The following is a 25,354-nucleotide window of genomic DNA, read 5'->3' on the forward strand; positions in this document are numbered from 1 at the left end:
ATCATTATCATCATACTGAGATCATTTATGATTAATTTTGTGAAAAATGATTGATGAATGTAAGTAGGTAATCAATAAAATTCTAAACACACTAATCTCGAAGAAAGGTCATGAATTGTTAACATTCAAATGTCAACCTTGTTGAGGGTTACGTTAATATATTACCCACAACAACATTGACGTGAATTTTGAATACTCAAATGTCAACATTTATGATTTTGATTAGAACCCTTATTTACAGAAAACTATATTATGGAATTTTATTAGTTTGTAGTGAAAATTTTAATTATTTTTTGTTCTTTCTTAAACGCTATACCCATATTTATTAATTATTAATCTGATTTTTAAAACGCAGTATTCTAAATTTATTTATGGACAAAACATTTGAAATTTTAGTGAGAAAAATGAAATCATGAAAATAATCTTATAAAAATGAAAACAACTTTTTAAAGAAATATGAAATTATAAAAATTGCTGAAATTACATTACTAGGTTACGTTAGCACAAATGGTTGGTACATCCTTCCCGGAACGTTTCCGAATGCGATGTTCTTCGCAAACTTATTCTTACAAACATACTCTTCTATTATTCTCCCTACACTCATTTCTTCGTTCATTCTCTCTACATGCCCAAACCATCTAAGCGTCCCTTTGATCTTACTCATTACGCGTACATCAGCTTTGCTTTCTGTGCGTATATCCATAAATCTCACAAGATCATATTTGGCTTTACCACACATATGACTAACGGATCTATCTCATTTATACAGCATTTGATTATTTCTATTATTTTTTACAGAGTCTTTTAGTATCAAAAACATTTTTGACATAAAATAAACAAAAACATAAAAATTATCAGTGTAAATTTACAAAATTTCTGATTTCCAAATAAAATGTGAAATATCACGAAAATCATACATTTTTCAATCAATGTGATCCACCTTTTTTATACTTGTGGATTTAATCATTTTGAATGGAATGTAATATGAGAGCAAAATTAAATAACTGGAATCGAAAAAATAAATGAAAAACCAATATTTCATCACGGATGAAATGGATATTCTTAGAGCTAAAATGACTGATAATCTGAGTGAATTGGTATTTTGTACTGATCAGTGGTGTACAGGCAGTAAATATTGAAAGTCCCTAATTTAAATAAAGAAGCGAAAAAAATAAATTAAAATGCGTTAATTTCTAAATGAACATGAGCTGAACATCATAATCGTATCCACAAATCGAAAAAACACGTGATATTAAAGTTTCAATTTTGAAAATGTCATTTTAAAATAGTTTTCTATTTAAATATTAACTTGTTCCTACGTTTTTATACACCTACTTTTCGCTTGTCTGAATTATTCTTCACAAAAGCTGTTCCTCTTTTGAAAATGACACTTAAATTCAAAGCTATTTTGAGTTCTATAGTTATTTTGCTTTTGGGGTATTGCAGTGTCCATCATCAGGGCAGATGTGTAATTTTGAGTTCATTGAACGTGAATATTTTCAGGAATAATTCACAATACAGACAATAGAAATTAGTATGTTTGAATGGCGTGAAGAATCACGGGATATTAAAATTTAATGTTTTATTAAAAATATTATATTACACGTAGATACTGTATCGCTTGTCTGAAATTTTCACAAAAAACAGTTCAAATCTTGAACATTTTTTAAAAAATTTTTTTTTATAGTGAATACCTCACAAGAGTCCCAACTGCTCCCGTCTGGAGCCAGTGAGACTATGGCATCCCCAATTGGGGGATGTTGTGAGGCTGAAGGTAAGTGGGGAAGGGAAAGAGGAAGGTGGGGAAGTACCTGGCTATTCAGATCTAGTCACTAAACACGGCTAAAGCCATTTGGAGCAACGTTTCAATTCTGAATGGTGGTCTTACACCAGGGCGATACTGGTAGTATCTTCCACTCTGGAACGTGCCGCAAATATACTATATATATATTATTTGAATTAATTAATTGTGAAATAACACAAATTAATCAAATAAAATTTATTTGCGCACGCCGGGTTCGAACCCGCGACCTTCGGAATGGCAGTCCAATGCGTTACCACTGGACTATGCCGGCCGTCAGATGCCGTCAATGAACATGGGTTCATTGAACCAGAGTTCAGGACTCAGGACAGACAAACAACCAAAGTTAATATTTTTAAATGCAGATATTGAGAATCCGGAGGATTTTAAAACACCGAAGTTTTCCTGGTAAATTTCGTTTTCTAATCTAAGGTATTTTAGTTTTCAATATTAAGTAAATTTTTTTTGAAGTTTTCAAAAATATTTTTTTCTTTGAAGCCCTTAAAAAAAGTATAACTCATCGGAGTAGTGTTTATTTTATGCGAGCTGAAAAAGAAGATGTAAAACCAAGTTAAAATCAGTCGCAGAAAAGCTATAGCCTTCCTTTGGTCAAAAAACAAAACACGTCCTTTGTGATGGAGGGAATTTGTCTAATCTAGTGATATAAAACTAATAAAACAATTTATAATTTAACAAAGGTTTAAATTTGGACTTACCCAGCGTGCGAAAGACGACAGGACCGCTCCTGTACTTCCTACCAGCACAGACTGCCGCCACAGACAGCTGGTACTGGGTGTCCGCCAGCAAGCCACTTAGAGTGACTGCACCACTGTTGCCTGCAACCACAGCCACCACCCTGTAACTAACACATCATCAACTTAGTTCCACAACTATTGATACACTTCTCCTAGCACAGGCAGACTGCCTGCTGTAACTGAGTGTCCGCTAGCAGGCCACTCAGAGTGACTGCAACCACTGGCACCACCCTGTAACTAACACATCATCAACTTAGTTCCACAACTATTGATACACTTCTCCTAGCACAGGCAGACTGCCTGCTGTAACTGAGTGTCAGCTAGCAGGCCACTCAGAGTGACTGCAACCACAGGCACCACCCTGTAACTAACACATCATCAACTTAGTTCCACAAATATTGATGCACTTCTTCCAGCATAGGCAGACTGCCTGCTGTAGGTAACTGGGTGTCCGCTAGCAGGTCACGCAGAGTGACTGCACCACTGTTGCCTGTAACCACAGCCACCTCCCTGTAACTAACACATCATCAACTTAGTTCCACAACTATTGATGCACTTCTTCCAGCATAGGCAGACTGCCTGCTGTAACTGGGTGTCCGCTAGCCGGTCACACAGAGTGACTGCACCACAGCCACCACTTTGTAACTAACACATCATCAAATTAGTTCGATAACTACTGATATGCCTCTTTCAGAACAGACAGGCTGCCTGGAGGTACTGGATGTTCACCAACAGGTCACTCAGAGTGACTGCACCACTGTTGTCTGCCTGATATTATGTGGGTTCCAAACCATCATCAGACTGAATAGGTTATGTTCAAGGAACAGGTAAATACTTTGAATGTATTATGAATTTCGATAGTTACCAGCAACTTTAAAAGCATATTATTGGGTATATGAAAGTAAGTCACTCAGAGTAACGGCATAAATTTTCCAGCTACCAACGAAAACTACCTGTAACAAACAAACTCTTCATCATATACGCTTTTTAAGTACTGACATAATTTTATTAGAGTATATGTACTAAATAGGGTATTGAGTATCTATTTCTCATAGAGATCGAGACTTCTAATACCTAAAATAACACAAACACATTCAATAAATATAATTGAGAAAATTCAATAAATTTCACGAGAGGCATTAAAATTCTTAAAATACCCATATATCAAAAAAACATGTCTTTTCTGATTCATTTAACATATTAAGACATCGTGAAGAAAACAGCTACACAATTTAAATCCGAAGAATATTATTTTTATGGTCTTATAACAAATGAAAAATTCCCAAGCTTTCGAAAAGATTCCAACCTCTCGGCGAGAACGAATTTCATGAAACATCTTTTTGATTACTCGATGTTTGTGCATTTTCCAGTGAATCTTTCTCGAATTCGTGAAACCAAAACAAGTATAGAATAGAGATGAGGGACTTTGATCTTTGTGAGAATCTTTTGTATATTTGCGCAGCCTTTCTAGAAGCTTGGCAGTAATATTTCATTCTTGGCAGACAGACTCATTCAACAAGTATCTTTAAAGTTACTATGAAGTATGAACCAGTTTGAATGCTATATCCAACTAAGAGAGAGAAGGATAATATTATTCTTATTATCAGAGAGATTTTAAAAAGAGAGTAGCATTAAAAATTGTCTACTCGGTAAACAAACATTTGTTGCATTTGAGCAGAATGTTTTTCTTGCAGCGATTCAGGAAATTTCCTGTCGTGGCAAAAGCTTATAAAATATACAAAGTTGTTGGTAAATGATATGAAATGTTGTAGGACGTAATACAATAGATGCATTCAAGCAAATAAACATGTAAAAATACCGTCAAATCTTAATCATCACGAAGATAACAATAAATAAAAACTAAAAAAAATGTATTTATATCCCTTCGTGTCGTTTCGGAAGAAGGGATATAAATAGTTAAGAGCTGAGTTTCCAGTAAGTACTAGCCTTAATTTTGATTGTGTTATTATTAAAGAAACACTTAAATCATTAAAAATATTTTAACAATTATTATTTTTATAAAGTCACAATGAACTAGTGGAAGTCACTACACTTGTTTTTGGCATTTTGCATTGGCCATTTGTAAACAATAAATTTGAATGAAAGCAATGTTTCCACTGACTCGGCACCTTTTGGATTTACTCCATTTAGAATACGCTCTGTCTCTTTTACACTCGCCTGACATCGTATATCAAAATCTCTTTTGAATTTCATAATGATGGTGAAATACAGTTCTACATAAGAAATCTAAGCGCAGAATCGTCTAACTTTTGGAACAAGAAACACGCCCTTGTGGCATTTCTTGCGTTCTTCTTTATTCTGTGGCTGTTTATCTAGTCATTTACTAATAAAATATTTAGAATACTTCGGTATAATAAATAATACGATTTCCACGAGTAAGAAGTCATAAATTTTGCACTTTCACGTATAACGTAAGTGTTACACCTTTTGAATATGTAATAACAACTTACGAATGCGAAACAGCTATACTCCGGTAAACTGTGTGCGTCATATTCAAATAGTATTTCACAAAAAACGATCCACTTCCATAACAAAAATTTACCCTAACATACCGGCGCTATTTTCCCTTATCAGGGGGTAAATTATAATAACATAATTCAATTACGCTAAAAGCTCTTGACGCAATAACTTCATTATTTATAATTCCCTCGAAAACAGTTTTCACGGAGCTTTTCACGACCGATATGAAATTCAAACAATCCCGTCACAAACAGCCGCACAGCTTTATTGGTTACATTACAGGCTGGGGTGCTGGTGTCGGGTGTTGGGACTGCTTCCTTCCGGCGGAAGTGCGTGCGGAAGTGGCAGTTGGATACCGTTAGAATAGAGTGAGTAAAAAATACAAATTGAATCTTGATTAAATTAAAGCCTTTCCCTGATATAATCCGGTCAAAAATCACAGAAAAAGGTAAGTGCTTACTACTTTTCTGTGGAGGCGGTGAAGGAGTGTTGCGTACTTAGTAAAAATTTAGATTCACTAAAAAATGACTTACTACATAATAATTGAAAGCTATATTATAATATAAAGCCCCGTTGCTTTTGAGAATATATAAAACATATAGTTTCGTTGAAACTATTCAAGAAAATGGTAAAAATTCCATACTAGCTGAGAGAGGTGATTTTGGATAACCGATATCGTAGCTTCTGTCATGAATCATCTTAGAAACCCCATATTTGATATAATCATAATCCATCTATGTATGTATTATGTACTTTACTTATTTGATTAAATATAATTGTGTTGTTTTTTATTGTTGTTTGTTTTTGGGGTGTTATGCCGTGTTGCGCTAACTCCTTCTTTAGCCGACGTTTCGGACAGCGTTGCAGTGTCCATCATCAGGGCAGATCCGGTAGATCCGAAGATGTGTAAATTTTGGTTGTCGAGTTTGTGCTTATTTATTTGTGGCCTGGGCCCGTCCAAGTGCGAAATGCCAACGGAAGTGGCGACATCTTGTGGCGAATTCTGAAAGCACAGTATTTATGATAGCCTAGGCATAACACCCCAAAAACAAACAACAAAAATGCTTTTGGCCGTGAGAATCTAAAAACTTACCTAATTGTGTTGTTGCTCATCTCGACACAGGTATTCACGGGTGAGATGAGCGGCGGAGGATTCTATTGTAATGTACCATTTTTGAATGAATAAATATTAATTAACAATAAGAATATTTTATCCTAAAATTATCCCATATAAGTATACTATAATTTGGTTAACTTATCTTAACATTGTTTAAGATTAACAGTAATATTTATTTTTACTAATTTGTTTTCAGGCAATCGGGAAAGGAGACTGTAAATATGTTTCCTCGTGTTTCTTTTTAACAATAATATATATTTATTATATTATCGTATATTTTCAATATGTTAATTTTTTAGTTTTTCGTGGGGGTATCTGGGTTATAATTGTTAAATTTATAACTGTACAGAATAAAGTTCTGAAGAGTTTTTTTATAACTTTAATCTTTACTACTTTTAAATCGTTTAAGTGTGTGTTTCCCCATTTCTATTAGATAATTTGGAATTCAATAATTAAGAATTAATTTTATTTTAAGAAACATTTTCATGTAAGTTTTTAGATTCTCACGGACAAAAGCATTTTTGTTGTTTGTTTTTGGGGTGTTATGCCGTGTTGCGCTAACTCCTTCTTTAGCCGACGTTTCGGACAGCGTTGCAGTGTCCATCATCAGGGCAGATCCGGTAGATCCGAAGATGTGTACACTGCTGTACTTGATGATGGACACTGCAACGCTGTCCGAAACGTCGGTCGGCTAAAGAAGGAGTTAGCGCAACACGGCATAACACCCCAAAAACAAACAACAAAAAAAAACATTTTCATGATTTGTTGAATATGAAGCGACAATCAATACCATTGCTTATCTTATTTGTAATTGGAACTCTAAAAAACGCAAAATATTCATCATTCTTAATTTTAAAATAATGACATAAAATAAAAGAGTATTTTATCTATTTATAATAATAAGATAATAAGATCTATAAGATATATATATATATATATATATATATCCCGCTACATTTGTTGCGTCCGACCCCTAAAAACTCCATAGCATTGTAGCGTCCACCGACTTACAGCGTCCGAAATACGGACGCTGCAATGTTTTGACGTCAAAATTGGCCAGAACGATGCTTACCCCATGGAGAATCGTTTGGCAAAAATTTTTGTGGAAGCAAAAAATCTCTCGGAATGTCTGGAAACGAATATTGAACGTTTGAAATTTTGCCGACAGGTTCGCTACACAATGTATATATCGAGCAGTGTATGTTTTTATTCATTTCTACGATCTTGCCGCGTCCACGAAGTAATATAATTTTCGATACATAACGACGATCTTGCTGCGTCTACGCATTACGTCGATAGTATTGCGTCCTCGAGACCGATTACGAGTAGATATTATTTTATATACATATCGACGGTCGTACTGCATCCACACATTACGTCGATAGTATTGCGTCCCCATGGCCGTTCGCGAGTAGATATTATTTTGAATACATTACGATAGTCTTGCTGCGTCCACGCATTACGTCGATAGTACTGCGTCCCCGTAGCCGCTCATGAGAATATACTATTTTTAACACATAATGACAATCGTGCTGCTTCCATGCATCACGTCGATAGTATTGCGTCCCAGTGAACGATCACGAGTAGATATTATTTTGAATATACGACAACGGTCGAAATAATTTTCAATACATAACGACGATCGTACTGCGTCTACGCATTACGTCGATAGTATTGCGTCCTCGAGACCGATTACGAGTAGATAGTATTTAATATACATAACGACGGTCGTGCTGCATCCACGCATTACTTTGATAGTATTGCGTCCCCATGACCGATCATGCTGAAATATTATTATGAATATATAACGACGGTTTTGCTGCGTCCACACATTATTTAGATAGTACTGCGTCCCGTGGCCATTCACGAGTGAATTGTTATGTATTATTTGAGCGTTTGGTTGAGTAAATCATCAGACTTGGCAACATTGGGTTAATTTACAACGATGCCGCTTGACATTCAGAACTAAGAAGCGTCCTGCGTGGTTTTTAATGCATAACGACGATCGTGCTGCGTCCACGCATTACTTCGATAGTACTGCGTCCCCGTGTCCATTCGCGAGTACATTGTTGTATATTATTTGAGCGTTTGGTTGGGTAAATCATCAGATTTGGCAACATTGGGTTAATTTACAACGATGCCGCTTGATGCTAAGAACTAAGAAGCATCCTGCGTGGTTTTTAATGCATAACGACGATCGTGCTGCGTCTACGCATTACGTTGGTAGTATTGCGTCCGTTCACGAATAGATATTATTTTTAATACATATCGATGGTAGTGCTATATCCACGCATTACATCGATATAATTGCGTACCTGTGGCCGATCTAGATTAGGTATTATTTTTAATTAATGAAGACAATATTAGCGAAATTCAATCGAACATCTGAAACGGAAAAATCTGAAAAAGGCACTGTCACATTTGGGACTCGAACCCAGGACCTTTGGGTTTCCGAGCCGTGACCCTACCAACTGAGATAATGTGTCCCTATCTGATTCGGTCATATTTACTGTAATATACTTCGACTAAGAATTACTAACAGAGTGGAAGTTACTCCCAGTATCGCCCTGGTGTAAGACCACCATTCAGAATTGAAACGTTGCTCCAAGTGGCTTTAGCCGTGTTTAGTAACTAGATCTGAATAGCCAGGTACTTCCCCACCTTTCTCTTCCCCATCTCTTCCCCTTCAATATACCCCAATTGGGGATGCCATAGTCTCAGTAGCTCCAGACGGGAGCAGTTGGGACTCTTGTGAGATATTCACTATAAAAATAAAACATACTTAATCTTAATTTTCTTAACGCATATTTTTATTGGCTGCTATCTTTATGTATCATTGCAGGATTCAACTTGAACTAAATGCTATCTGGATAGTGTCTTGGATACATTTATCAATTTTTAATTAATATGCAACACCTATTGACTTTTCTTCATGTCTAGGATGATTATTATTTTATATTATATCTCTACACTATGTTTTCAAAACTCGTATGAGCGGAGTTTACACAAACACACTATTTTACATTGAAATCATTATCGAACGAAGAACGAAACAATATTGTTTTTTGAAGAACATTCGGTGGTAGCGAAACCCGGTCGAAACAAAATATAAAAAATAAAAGTGGTGTTTACAAAGTTATTGTTAAATTATTATTTAATTGCAAAGAAAATCGATTTAAAATTCTCTAATACCACCTCATAACTTTTCTTATTGTTTGATATTATTTATTTTATTTCAGGAAAATCAACAGTTTACCATGTGGTTCATTAATACATTTTTAATTTATCTAACTAAGAAACCAATTACAGATTTCCTCAATATACTATTCTATTATGTATCTAAAAATTTAAACACTATACTTACAAGAACTAAAAAATACTAAATTTATCGAAGAAAACAAACACTTTGTAGCTTGACATTTTACAAAATGAAACAAATACTTTGTTTTAAAAGACTTTATTTTAATTTATATTTCGTTGACCGGCTTGGATTGAACACAAATATTGTGATAAATAAATATAAAGTGGTTTAAAACAAAGTACGGTTTTATTTTGTAAAAAATATAACGTTATTCAAGAGGGAGCTTATTATAACATAATATATGTCATTAGTCATTATATAGTATAATTACATTTTATGCAGTTTGGTACACGTTTAATACATTTTAAATTGAGTTTTTAAATTTATTTTGGTTACATTGAAGATAGAATCAGAGAGAATGTTATTATACATATGTTGAACATATTCTTCTAAGACAAGCATTTTTATTTGAATTGGTTTTACAGTGTTTTTCTTTAAATAGATTACATGAGCGTGTGTGCCGTGTAGGTACTTTCAAATCAATTCGGCTTTATAAACTCCACATATTATGTTTCTGCGTATCATTTCTTGGTATTATTTATATCTAACCTGTTTTTATTACTTTTATTGTATTTTCTTGTAAGGTTATTAAGAGTTTTTGTAATAATATTTGCAATATAAATATATGTAAAAATATATAGTTGTCCTCTCCTAAGCACAAGCATCTGATTTATCAGAAAAGTGATTGAATTATTATATAATATTATGTTGTTTAATATTGTAACACCAAAGATGTTAAGAAATAAAAAAAATATATATTTTTTTTTATTTTTAACTTTATGGTATTAATAAGTTTAACTCATTAATTGAAATATTGCAATTTGAAGTTGAACTAATTAAGTTAAATATAAAAACAGATATTATTATATTGAATACGAAACGACAGAAGTGCTGCGTCGATGGTATTGTATCCTCGTGACCAATCAAGAATAGATATTATTTTGTATACATAACGACGGCCGTGCTGCGTCCACGCATAACGTCGATAGTATTGCGTCCCCATGGCCGTTGGCGAATTCGTACATTTTTATGTATTGTTTGAGTCCTTGGTGAAGCAAAACTCCAGATTTGGCAACTCCACATTCAGTTCATTTACAACGATGCCACTTACATAAATATTACATAATATTATGTAGTAAATATTCTAACGCTAAAGATGTTAAGAAATAGATGTTAAAAAAAATATATATTTTAATTTTTAACTTAATGATAGTAATAAGTTTAACTCATTAATTAAAATATTACAATTCGAGGTTGAACTAATTAAGTTAGATATAAAAAACAGATATTATTATATTGAATACGTAACGACGGAAGTGCTTCGTCAATGGTATTGTATCCTCGTGACCGATCACGAGTAGATATTATTTTGTATACATAACGACGGCCGTGCTGCGTCCACGCATTACGTCGATAGTATTGCGTCCTCGTGTCATTTTGCGAATATATACATTTTTATGTATTGTTTGAGCCTTTGGTGAAGCAAAACGGTAGATTTGGCAACATTCAGTTCATTTACAACGATGCCACGTAGCACTCAGAATTAAAAATCACCCTGCGCGGGTGGACATTTTTGTAAGATGGTTTACAGTAGACGGTAAATTGATATCCCGACCTAAAAAGGTCCGACCGCCTTCTGCAATGGAGCGAACTGGCGAATTATGAAATGATACATTTTTATTCAGGATATCGTTGTAAAAATGATTGTCGCACGCCTGCGCCCAGTAAATACTTTTGTATACAAGATGCAACAAGATATTCATTCAAAATTCTCACTATCAATAGACAGTTTTTTGTCAGGTCTGGTGTGTTTCTGGATGTCAACAAAATAAAACATATATATATATATACATATATTTTTTTATATACCGCACAAGAGTCTCAACCGCTCCCGTCTGAAACAGCGAGACTGTGGCATCCCCAATCTGAGTACTAGGGTGAAAGTATTGGGGGGGAAGAAGATGGGGAAGAGAAATGTAGAAAAGTACCTGGCTATTTATATCTGGTCACCAAACACGGCAAAAGCTTAGAAATAACGTTTCCATTCGGAATGGTGGTCACACATCAGGGCGATACTGAGAGTATATTTCACTCTGGAACGTGCTGCAAACACACTTTTTATTATGTTTAATGTATTAATTGTGAAATAACAGAAACAAATAAAAAATTATTTGGGCACGCCGGGTTTGACCGTCAGATTACGGGATTCGGATTGCGAGTTGAGAGTCTTACCTCTCAACCACAGATGCTGTATTTAATTAATTAATTCACTATGAACGTGAAAAGTTCACTAGAAGAGTAAGAAATATTTTGAGTTGTTTATTTATTTGTTCATTTATTTATTACACCTAATAGACTTTTACATTCTAGTTTAATAGTTGAGTATCGCAGTTATTATAAATTCTTCAAAATTAAAACAATAGAGAAAACAAAATAGAATGAAAAAAAAATGTTACAAAAAAGCGTATAATAAAATAAGATACATTGGTAAAAATGATAAGAAGTCTCAAATAAGTTGATATTTAAAATGAACAAAAGATTGCAAAAAATATAGATGTCTATTTGTCTAGATATATAAAAGAATTAAAATAAACAAAATTTATATTGATTATTTTTAAGGTGAAATATATCTCCCATATCAGAATAAGTCATGCAATCCTAAGGGGTTTTATAATATAAGGGGCATAACAACGGCCTAAATGTACCTTTTGAAACTCTCAAAACAAATCCAAGAGTCTTAAGGGCATTATATACGGAAGACGTAAAAATGAAATCGACCTTCAAAACGCCATGTAACAAACAAATAATATACACTCGGAAGCTAGAATAAATTATTCAGTATGGACGTGAAACCGGACGGCACTATATTTTTTGCAATCTTTTGTTCATTTTAAATATCAACTTATTTGAGACTTCTTATCATTTTTACCAATGTATCTTATTTTATTATACGCTTTTTTTTAACATTTTTTTTCATTCTATTTTGTTTTCTCTATTGTTTTAATTTTGAAGAATTTATAACTGCGATACTCAACTATTAAACTAGAATGTAAAAGTCTATTAGGTGTAATAAATAAATTAACAAATAAATAAACTACACAAAATATTTCTTACTCTTCTAGTGAACTTTTTACGTTCATAGTGAATTAATTAATTAAATACAGCATCTGTGGTTGAGAGGTAAGACTCTCGACTCGCAATCCGAATCCCGTAATCTGACGGTCAAACCCGGGGTGCCCAAATATTTTTTTATTTGTTTGTGTTATTTCACAATTAATACATTTAACACAATATAAAGTGTTTTTGCAACACGTTTCAGAGTGAAATATACTCTCAGTATCGCCCTGGTGTGAGACAACCATTCCGAATGGAAACGTTATTTCTAAGCTTTTGCCGTGTTTGGTGACCAGATATAAATATCCAGGTACTTTTCAATATTTCTCTTCCCCATCTTCTTCCCCTCGCCAATACCTTCACCCTTGTACTCAGATTGGGGATGCCACAGTCTCGCTGTTCCAGACGGGAGCGGTTGAGACTCTTGTGCGGTATTTAAAAAATATTATGTATATATATTTGTTTTATTTTTTTGGCATCCAGAAACACACCAGACCTGGCAACAAACTGTCTACTGATAGTGAGAAGTTTGAATGAATATCTTGTTGCATCTTGTATACAAACGTATCTACTGGGCGCAGGCGTGTGACAATTTTTTTTCCAACGATATCCTTAGTAAAAATGTATCATTTCATAACGCGCCAGTTCGCTCGATTACAGAGGGCGGTCGGACCTTTTTAGGTCGGGAAGTCAATTTACCGTCTACTGTAATCCATCTTACAAAAATGTCCACCCGCGTAGGGGGATTTTTAGTTTTGAGTGCTACGTGGCATCGTTGTAAATGAACTAAATGTTGCCAAATCTAGCGTTTTGCTTCACCAAGGGCTCAAACAATACATAAAAATGTACAAATTCACAAACGGCCATGGGGACGCAATACTATCGACGTAATGCGTGGACGCAGCACGGCCGTCGTTATGTATACAAAATAACATCTACTCGTGATCGGTTACGAGGATACAATACCATTGACGCAGCACTTCCGTCGTTACGTATTCAATATAATAATATCTGTTTTTATATTTAACTTAATTAGTTCAACCTCAAATTGTAATATTTCAATTAATGAGCTAAACTTATTATTATCATTATGTTTAAAATAAAAATATTTTTATTTATATTTCTTTACATCTTTAGTGTTACAATATTTACAACATAATATTTCAATCACTTTTCTGATAAATCAGATGCTTGTAAAAACTATTAATAACCTTACAAGAAAATACAATAAAAGTAATAAAAACAGGTTATTTATAAATATGTAATACCTAAGAATGATAAGCAGAAACATAATATGTGGAGTTTATTAAACATAATTGAAAAGTACCTACACGGCACACACGCTCATGTAATCTATTTAAAGAAAAACACTGTAAAACCATTTCAAATAAAAATTCTTGTCTTAGAAGAATATGTTCAACATATGTATAATAAAATTCTCTCTGATTCTATCTTCAATGTCCCCAAAATAAATATAAAAACTCAATTAAAAATGTATTAAACGTGTAACAAACTGCATAAAATGTAATGACATATATTATGTAGTATTATTTTATAATAATCTTCTGTTTTAATAATCTCCTGTTATAATAATCTCCCTTTTGAATAACGTTATATTTTTTACAAAAAAGCAAACAATACTTCTTTTTAAACCACTTTATATTTAGGTAAGTTTTTACAACAAAAAAAACACTTTATATTTATTTAACACAATATTTGGGTTCAATCCAAACCGGTCGACGAAATATAAATTAAAAAAATGTGGTTTAAAACAAAGTATTTGATTCATTTGTATAATGTCAAGCCACAAAGTATTTGCTTTCTTCGATAAATTTAATATTTTTTAGATAAATTTAAGTATAGTGTTTAAATTTTTAGATACATTATAGAATAGTATATTGAGGAAATCTGTAATTGATTTCTCAGTTAGGTAAATTACACATGTATAAATGAACCACATTGTAAACTGTTGATTTCCCTGAAATAAAATAAATAAATAAATAATATCAAATAATAAGAAAAGTTATGAGGTGGTATTAGAGAATTTTAAATTGATTTTTTTTGTAACTGTTATAATTTTTCTCTGATATATCTAGGAGTAATTTATTAAAAAAATTTATACAGTTAAATAGTGATGTTGTGATGTTGTAGTTCAAACTAGTGGTACGGTTAGTCCTCCAATATAAATAATAATTTTGCTTAAAATTAATTGTGGAATATTATTTTTAACAAAGAAATCTTTATGTAATTGAAGTACTTAATGTACGAGTATTTTTCATAAATTTTTGTGAGAGGGGGAAACCTTGGAAAACATGTATTGTTGGATAGTAATATGGCTTGTTTAAGATAATTTTTATTAATATTTTTTGAATTGTCACAAATGGAAGTAGGCATGATTTATATGCACCCCCCCCCCCCCCCCCCCACCACAAGCCACGATTCCATATATTGTAGTAGTGTAGAATGTGCAAGTGCAAAATAAATATCTTTACGTATTTTTAATGATACAGAATTTCTAAGTCGAAAAAATATAAAGATGAGTTTTCTCATTCTGTCTACTGTGGAGTTTATTTGACTTTTCCATTTGATGTTATTATCGATAATTATTCCAAGATATTCACACCCTAAGCACCCTGATCAAGTTTCTGAAGGAATCGCTTAGTTACCTGCTCACGCATTTAGTTCGAGTTGAATCCTGCAATCATACATAAAGATAGCAGCCAATAAAAATATGCGTTAAGAAAATTAAGATTATGTTTTATTTTTCTTTTTATATTGAATTCCTCACAAGAGTCCCAACTGCTCCAGTCTGGAGCCAGTGAGACTATAGCATCCCCAATTGGGGTATATTGTGAGGCTGTAGGTAAGTGGGGAAGACAAAGGTGGGAAAGTACCTGACTATTCAGATATAGTCACTAAACACGGCTAAAGCCACAAAGTTTCAATTTTGAATGGTGGTCTTACACCCGGGTGATACTGGGAGTAACTTTCACTCTGTTGATAATTCTCAGTCGAAGTATATTACAGTAAATATGACCGAATCGGATACGGACACATTATCTCAGTTGGTTGAGTCACGGCCTGGAAAACCAAAGGTCCTGAGTTCGAGTCCCAAATGTGACTTTTTACTATGCCTTTTTCAGATTTTTCCGTTTCAGATTTTCGATTGAATTTTGCTAATATTGTCTTCATTAATTAAAAATAATACCTAATCTAGATCGGCCACGGGTTTGCAATACTATCGATGTAATGCGTGGATACAGCACTACCATCGATATGTATTAAAAATAATATCTATTCGTGAACGGACGCAATACTACCAACGTAATGCGTACACCCAGCACGATCGTCGTTATGCATTAAAAACCACGCAGGATGCTTCTTAGTTCTGAGAGTCAAGCGGCATCGTTGTAAATGAACCCAATGTTGCCAAATCTGATGATTTACTCAACCAAACGCTCAAATAATGTACAACAATGTACTTGCCAATGGCCATGGGGACGCAGTACTATCGAAGTAATGCGTGGACGCAGCACGATCGTCGTTATGCATTAAAAACCACGCAGGACGCTTCTTAGTTCTAAGTGTCAAGCGGCACCGTTGTAAATTAACCCAATGTTGCCAAATCTGATGATTTACTCAACTAAACGCTCAAATAATACAAAACAATGCACTCATGAATGGCCACGGGGACGCAGTACTATCGAAGTAATGCGTGGACGCAGCAAAACCGTCGTTATGTATTCATAATAATATTTCAGCGTTATCGGCCATGGGGACGCAATACTATCAAAGCAATGTATATTAAATAATATCTACTCGTAATCGGTCTCGAGGACGCAATACTATCGACGTAATGCGTAGACGCAGTACGATCGTCGTTATGTATTGAAAATTATATCGACCGTCGTCGTATATTCAAAATAATATCTACTCAAGATCGTTCACTGGGACGCAATACTATCGACGTGATGCATGGAAGCAGCACGATTGTCATTATGTGTTAAAAATAGTATATTCTCATGAGCGGCTACGGGGACGCAGTACTATCGACGTAATGCGTGGACGCAGCACGACCGTCGTTATGTATATAAAATAATATCTACTCGTAATCCGTCTCGAGGACGCAATACTATCGACGTAATGCGTAGACGCAGCACGATCGTCGTTATGTATCGAAAATTATATTACTTCGTGGACGCGGCAAGATCGTAGAAATGAATAAAAACATACACTGCTCAATATATACATCGTGTAGCGAACCTGTCGGCAAAATGTCAAACGTTCAATATTCGTTTCCAGACATTCTGAGAGATTTTTTGCTTCCACAAAAATTTTTGCCATACGATTCTACATGGGGTAAGCATCGTTCTGGCCAATTTTGAGCTCAAAACATTGTAGCGTCCGTATATCGGACGCTGTAAGTCGGTGGACGCTGCAATGCTATGGAGTTTTTAGGGGTCGGACGCAACAAATGTAGCGGGATATATATATATATATATAAATAGATTATTAAGTGGGACATGAACGTTACCTTCTTTTCTGCATCATTTCACATTTCATAATTGTATCTTCTCCAATAATCGTCCAATGGATTGTCAATAAGAAACATTTTGTATTTGTCGCACCTTTTAATGTGACATAAACCCAGATCCTCTAGTCTTATCGGGACCAATAAATCCCAGTTGCGACCGTTATCGATTATCAAGAAGAATCGTTTGGTATTTTTGGCTCATTTAAATTTGGCACGAACCCAGGTCCTCCAGTATTACATGGACGAAATAGTTTCAGTTGCGACCGTTACCTTTTTGTGTTTTCATGTCGTTTGCTTTTTGTCGTTTGACACGTAACTGACAAAACATTTTATATATCTGGATATCCGTCTTCCGACATTAGGAATTCCCAGAAAAAGAATGTTGTAATGCATGAAATACCTAAAGCGTTTGTCCACAAAGATATTCTGTGGAGAAAATGTTACAGAGAAATACTCAAAACTGACTAAGGCAAAAGAAACATTTTGCAGGGCATATCTAAACCGCAACTCCTGGATTCTAACAGAGCCAACAAGAGGGCAATGATACGTGCTTCTCTTTAAACTGGTGAATCTGTACACAAACAAAGCAAACAAACGATAACACATATAGTGTGCTGAGGTAGACATTTTCGTAGAAAATTTATACGAATTCAGAAAAAGTGTTTTGCTTTTTATTAAACATATGTTGCGCATAATTTGTCTCTCTTTTGTGTCACTTGCGTCTCTTGCCTGTATTATTAAAATTTGCCATTTGAGTGAGCTTTTACATAATTTTACATTAAGTTGTTGTTGTTATAGATTTCACGTATCTTTGAATTAATGTTTTTGTAATTTTATGTACCTACATAATATTAAGTATTAACTTTTTGTTTATTAAGTTTTTATAACTGGATTAAATTCACGTAAGCAAGGAAAACCCAATAAACAAACGATGATCCAAACTCTGTTTTGCGTAAGTTCAAATAGTTTTTTTTAAAGAGTATCTTCCACTCTGGAACGTGCCGCAAATACACTATATATAATATTTTTAAATGAGTAAATTGTGAAATAATACAAAATTAATAAAATAAAATTTACATGCCCAGGCCGGGATTAGAACCCGCTACCTCCGGCTTGCTAGTCAAGAGCCTTACCGATCGACCATGGAGGCCGTCAAAACCTTTTCAGTATATTTAATTTGATAGAAAAACTACACCTCCCTCTTGTATACTCCCTCTTGTATACGTGTCGTAGCGTATTAAGTAATGTATGTGACGAAAAGCACAACATAGGTGGAAAACGCAAAAATATACGTAAATAACAAAAGCTTCTTGTTAAAAGTGAAATTTACACCGAGTCCGTAGAGTGTTGTATGTTCGAGATAAACTTTGAGATCATCCTACTAATGAGGCCCAGGAAGGATCGCTAGAACTACTCTACCTTCAGACTTGAATTAATAAATTATATGTAAGCAAGTGAGCATTCTGGGTTTCTAATTCTAAGGTAAGGCGTGTTAATACTAAATAATGTGAGGATTATTAGTGTGTCGTCTTATCTTTGTAGTTCGTAACATCATATTATTAAGATAAGTTCTGAGAAGGAGTTACTTGGTTTTGATAAATGAGAAAATGAGACTTGGATAGTAGGTTACTTTTCTAATCATTTCCAATAATTATTCTCTGTATGACTCGCTTAAATGAACAAAACATTAAAATGGTTATTTAACATTGCGATGAAATATGTGGTTTGTTTTCTATATCCAGGGTGATAGTTCAATTAAATACAATAATATATATTAATCACAATAAAGAACTCTTTATTACAGAGAATTATGCGAAAAACTTTTTTTTTTTATTATATTTATTGCACGTCTATATAAGTAGGGTTTGCACATATTTTTTTAATAGTTTTGTCTCATTATGGATATCCACTGGTAAGACTGTGCAACTATGGTTCGATGAACTCGGATTTGTTTTGAATTTAGGTGTTATTTTCAATATTTGAAATGATTGTGTCAAAAATTCAGACAACCGATTAAGTACATCCATCATCATAATATTTGAACATAAAATAATTTTAATTCTACATTAGTAGGTAACTTTTAATTTTTTTAAATTTCAAAGATTTCTTGAAAAGTAACGTCAGATTCCGTGATTTTTAGTTAAAGTGCAACTATCAATCCTACAATTATTATAATATCCTGTGATTTTTTCTACAGGTCTGCGCTAGAACTGATATTAAGTCCCCGCATTTTCAATATCTACCGATTTACAAGTTTCTCTTTAATTCTTTATGATTTTAAGTTCCAAAAAATATAGGTGTTATTTTTGAAGATAATATCTATACATTTGTTATGCCGAAACGTTAATTTAAAAAAAAATCCTCGAAAGAATAATATCGCAAAGTAAGTTTAAAAAAATTATTCTGTTATTTAATACCTATGTTATAGGTATGAAAAAATTCACAGTTTACTTTTAAAGAAGTATCTTTGCATCTAAAGCATTTAGCGAGAGATTTTTTCTCTATTAAAACTAGTCGTGTTTAATTAAATATTTTCACCATTTTCGCTTAATTGTATTTTACGATTAGCTTACTACCGGGCCTTAAGTGCCTGTTTTAAATTGAATTATTTATATACCGTATTTTTTTATGAATACATATTCCTTAAAATTGATTTTCGGTGTTGGTGTCTTTAACCGAATGAAAATGATAATTAATATATAGTTGCGCGTGAGGTTTTTAAAACTGAATAGCCTTAAATGTGTACCCTTCACCCCCTTTGCCCCTTGTCCCCTTTCCTTGATCCGAGCCAAAGACAAGGAGTATTGTTATCGTTGCATCTTACCCGCGAACATTCGTGTCATCTTGAAAATCCCGCATATGTTTGAACTCGGCTGTGACTGTTTTGGAGCACACATCGTCCAGTGAAACGTTTTACCCGCAGCAGTGAATGTCACTGTCTTTTTTGTTTTGTTTTAAGTGAGCGAATGTTAATTGTATGCAAACGGATAAGTGAAAAGAACCAGCGGCTTATGGAGGACGAGACAAGGGTAAGTCTTTGGCCTTTCCCTCTCATTTTCCTCTTGCAAACACTAAGCCAAAATTCAATTCGTTTTGTTTGTCTTAGTCTTTATCGCACCACCGCATCCGCAACCCCCCGCACAATTGCGAACGAAGGATTTGCGCACCACCAATATAATTGAGAATAAATGAGTACAGTAATTTAAAATCTTAATCTTTATTTCCCACTTAATCTCCGATAGTCAGTTGCTATTAACTAACTTCTAACGTCTGAATAATTCATTAATTCTTGAAGGCTTCTTTTAGAAAAGGCTTTATTGCACAACGAAAAAGCTTTGAAGCTCCTACCCTTATCCAGAAATGCCTAAGATCGTAATGCCTCACGTACAAAAGACAGCACAATCCTCTGGTTCCTGGATAGAACTCAATTTTGTTGTTGGGACTAAATCTCTTATGTATTAAATAGATTAGAAAGATTAGATGCTCTTGGGGCAAGGAACATGATGAAGTTAAAATGAGCAAGCGCGCAATTCATAACATGAAATGGAACGACTTGTGATATTCCTAATGCATTTTATTTTTCAAAAACTTGCATTAGCATTTATATGACGTGGTTTCAGGAAACTTCAAGCTCATTTATTTTTCAATCCAATTTCTCTTCTTTGAGATTAAATGGTAAAAGGGATGATTTATAAAGCTTCAAAGTAATGATGTAAACACAAGTGATTACCGCTCAAGTTAATATCATCCTCAATTAGGGATATGCTGTGATGATGAGAGTAGTGAAGGGAATAAGACGGGGAAAAGAAAGGTAGGAAAATACCTAGCTAATCAGATCTGGTAACCAAATATGACAAAAATCACTGCGAGTAATTCTAATTTTTTTAATACAACTTTTGTTCACAAAGATTGAATCGTGTGGGGAATGAAATTTGCTTTGTTAAGTATGGGGGGCGAACATGATTTACTACCTCAAAGGATAGAGGCGTGACCTCTGGAACCCCCAGGGTTCGTGGTTTAATTTTAATAGGAGTTATTTTAAGGTATTGGCAGAAATCACCTAACCTAACCTAACACATGAGATTTCCATACTGAAAAAGTAAGGTTATTTCTGACATATTATTTTTTAATGGACAGTTACCGCTTGAATTTCAGAAGAATTCCAAGTTAATTATGTTTTAAAAACATAAATGTCTTATGCACATGTCGGTAAATATAAATCCAAGAAATCAACTTATTGCGCTAACAATGAATCCAAAATATCGTATTTTTGTTATTCTCCGCGAATCTTACTACACAAATTTTTATTATATAAGCGAGATAAAAATGGAGGTAGAAGTTTTTTCGCAGATTCCATAAATAAAAGGAATATGTTTCAAGTACAAAAATCTAAAATCATCACTTTTATCTAGTTTCCAAAAATGGTATTTGTTTTTAAGACACCTTCAATAATAAGAAATATAACACTTTTTATTGTACCTATGAAATAAAATCCAGAAATTCGATTAAAAATGTATCTACTGTATAAACAATATCTCTATGGCTGTTAAATATCAGTTTGGAAATTTTTGATTATTAAGTAAGGTAAGGTCAAAGATAAAGTTCTAAGGTAAGTCAATTTAAAATTTATGCAACACATTTCTTGTACAAATACAATAAAAAAACACTCTCACGACACAATCATACCACCAGAAATATAACCAAACGACACTACAACGCAACGTACCTATACCTCATACTACATCAGCACAAAGACAATTCACCTACCTAGCTACCAAAACCTTCAACCTTCTCCCTGATAGCCTGAAAAAAGAAACTCCACTTGATACATTCAAAACACAAATAACTCTATGGATCCTAACATCTACAATACATTTTAACTACAACACCCATACATTCTACACTTTTACCTCCTAATCTCCCTCCACACATCTCTCACATTCCTCAATTGATTTAATTAATATGAAAAATAGCATTTGTCAATGTTTAATTAATTATTTATCACATAAAATATTAACTGAATCGGAATTTTATAATTTACTAACTATTATGAATATTATTAAATTCTTCAATCTGTAAGCTTCACCCGCCATAACACAGGGCCATCCCTAGCATGGCGGTTGAAATAACATTCAAAATGTATCATCCAATGTAAATTAGATTAAAATAAATTTGTAAGGTTTTCAAATTCGCTGATTTTTATCAAATGTATAAAATTTACACCACCTTTATTGGTAAGGACAATGATGTTTATGTAACAATCCCACGTATTTCACAGAAATCTCCGAAATCGTATGTTTCCCCTAGTACATTTTAACATTTTGTTTTTGGCAGCCAAAAATGAAACAAATAAAATGGAGGTAAGTTTAAAAAAAAAAATTAAAAAAAAAAAAATAAATAAATAAAAAAAAAAATAAAAAAAAAAATGGAGTCTTGTTTTAATTTGTGGCTGACCTTATTTCAACGCTCTATACATAATGATGAAAACGGAATTGCAATCCGGAAACAGTTGACCTATAAGTTACAGATGGAAAAGTTGTGTGGTTATTTTAAGACGTTAGAGATTACTGTTGGTGATATTGCTGTTTCTGACATCAAACAGATAAGTACATTGTAATAATATTGATAGTTAAAATTATTACCATTCTAATGTAGTTCTTCCTGGAACACTTAATCCTCTATGACCTACTAATATCACTGTTAATGGACCGATAGTGAGAATAACTTACAAAATCATTACACATTAATTTTAGTGCAGACGCTTCAAAGTGATATTGAAACTTTGATGTGCGCTAAAATTTGCCAATTACAATGATTTATTTACTCTTTTACGATGATGCGTACGTGTTCCTGTCAAACTTCATAAAATATAGTTTTTTATACTCCTGCTTTGATTTAGCATCCATTAAAAAAAGATCACATTTAATTTAATGGTTGTCAATTTGCCTATTACCGGCCGATTTTATCATTTTATCAAATAATTATCAACTGTAAAACATAATGGTCATATTTTTGTGCTTGTCGGCTGATCAAAATTGGAACAAAAGCTAGAACGGGTTGACGATTGGAGTTTAACGAGGACAATTGACCGGTTGGTGGCCGAGTTGACATCGCGTTTGGGTCCCACCCAGGCGGAGTGTGGTCAATTCCTCGGCTGGCTAAGTCGTCCATCACAACACGAGCAACATTTTTAGCTTACTGTGGTGGTAGTAGGAGATTTTCCAATATTGTTGAAGTCAAAGTTATTCGTAACCCAGGAATGTTTGTCTTTCTTTCAAAAAAAAAAATTCAAATGCCAAAAATAAAAAATGGCGCCTAGCGTCGAATGGATGATTATTAAATGTGATGTAGATAATCCAAGCTTATTTTCGATCAGACCAGTTTCAGAATGTAACAGATGTATAACTGTAACAGACTGGTAAAATTTTAACGGAAACAAGGCGAAACTAAAGGTTACTACTTGATGTAAATGAAAAATAATTTGCCGGCTTCTGCTATTCACACTTCCTACAACATTGTTCATTCAAGATAAGTAATATTCCCCGACGTAACATAAATTCCCCAGTCGGGAATTGATTTATGTTATTAGAAAAGTTTCTATTGTTTTAATGAAAATGTATTGTATTGAAAGAGTTTATAACGCCGGTAAAATTAGTTTGTCGATATGTTATTATTATATTCATACATAAATTGCATCACGTGACGCCTTCAGAGACGCAATAGGCCACTTGCATGCATTTTAAAATGACCTGGAAAAATCGTAAGATTAGAAGTGTCCACTAAAATTATGAAAATGTTACTAAAAAATAGAAATTTACAGTTTTTTTAGTAAAAATTTGAACAAATACGTTTTTTTAGTTATTGACGTCACTACATAAACATGTCTATTCCTATATTCCTATATTCTATTTTTATTTTAATTTTATTTATTAATTCAAAAAACATTTTTTAACATAAAAAACATACCCTGCACATCTCACTAGGGCATTCATGTGTCAATATGTGCAGCTTTACAATATCACCATTTAAAAAAATACTTATAGGTAAAATTAATATAATAATAACATTAAATTTAAACCCAGAAAAGGAAAGTTAAAGACACGGTTGTGTCGAGACCGGTAGACAAAAATAAACTAAATTTTAGTAACAAATGTGCGAAAAATAAAACAAAAATGTCAACAAAAGAAGCATTGGGCAGTACGTTTATAGTAAGTTGGCAACAATAATATTCTTCTGTTAACTAAAGTACCTACAAGGTACCTGTGCTGGCTTATCAGACATTAGCATAGGGTAACCATACTAACAATTACAACATGGATAGTATGATAGTAATCTATATTCCTATATTTATTCTTATAATGACTTTTTTTATGTAAATGTGAGATTTCAGTCAACTTTTTGAAGTTGACCTTTAAAATATTTTTTTTGCAACCAGCAATCGTCGTTTTAGGAAATTATAAACAAAACCTTTGAATTATGCAATATCTATAATTATTTTTAAGATGTCGGATCCTACAGTAGTTTTGTGAATTCATTTTGAAAGAAAAAACGCAGCGTCTGCGCTCCCCGCAATTTGAATCTTGACCAATAAATAGAGTACTGCTTCCGATGCAGGGTGAGCAGAGTCGCTAATTCATATATTCTAAACAAAGTGAAGTTCGTACAGGCCCTTGCGGCTTTCGATGCAGGGTGAGCAGGGTCGCAAATGCATATATTCTAAATAAAGTGAAGTTCGTTCATGCCCATGCGGCTTCCGATGCAGGGTGAGCAGGGTCGCCAATGCATATATTCTAAATAAAGTGAAGTTCGTTCAGGCCCATGCGGCTTCCGATGCAGGGTGAGCAGGGTCGCAAATGCATATATTCTAAATAAAGTGAAGTTCGTTCATGCCCATGCGGCTTCCGATGCAGGGTGAGCAGGGTCGCCAATGCATATATTTTAAAATACACACAAAAGATGTTCAATTTCCACGCAAGTTCCTTTACCTTCAAAATTAAATTAAATCATACTGAAATCCGCATTTATTTTTTACTATGCAGTCATTTTCAGATTTACTCTTTGGCATAAAAAATAGAAATTTGTTTGAAAAATTGCTGCGGAAGGAAAGGTTAGGTTAGGTTAGGTTAATTTATTCTCACTTGTAAATACTTTTCAGTATGATTGGATAATAATTAATCGGTATTATTTACGA

At 33.5% G+C, this 25,354-nt stretch overlaps 1 protein-coding gene across 1 annotated transcript in view; it reads right to left on the minus strand.

Moving 5' to 3' along the window:
- Positions 1-25,354, minus strand: part of LOC149420618 (uncharacterized) — a 269,966-nt gene that overhangs the window by 12,540 nt on the left and 232,072 nt on the right. Inside the window, exon 4 of the mRNA XM_089636394.1 lies at positions 2,518-2,657. Coding sequence (XP_089492520.1) covers positions 2,518-2,657 — 140 coding nt within the window. The remainder of the gene's footprint in view (positions 1-2,517; positions 2,658-25,354) is intronic.

The sequence above is a fragment of the Hesperophylax consimilis genome, chromosome 10 (assembly GCF_061612785.1).
Source record: "Hesperophylax consimilis isolate HC1 chromosome 10, BYU_Hcon_1.0, whole genome shotgun sequence".
Lineage (NCBI taxonomy): Eukaryota > Metazoa > Arthropoda > Insecta > Trichoptera > Limnephilidae > Hesperophylax > Hesperophylax consimilis.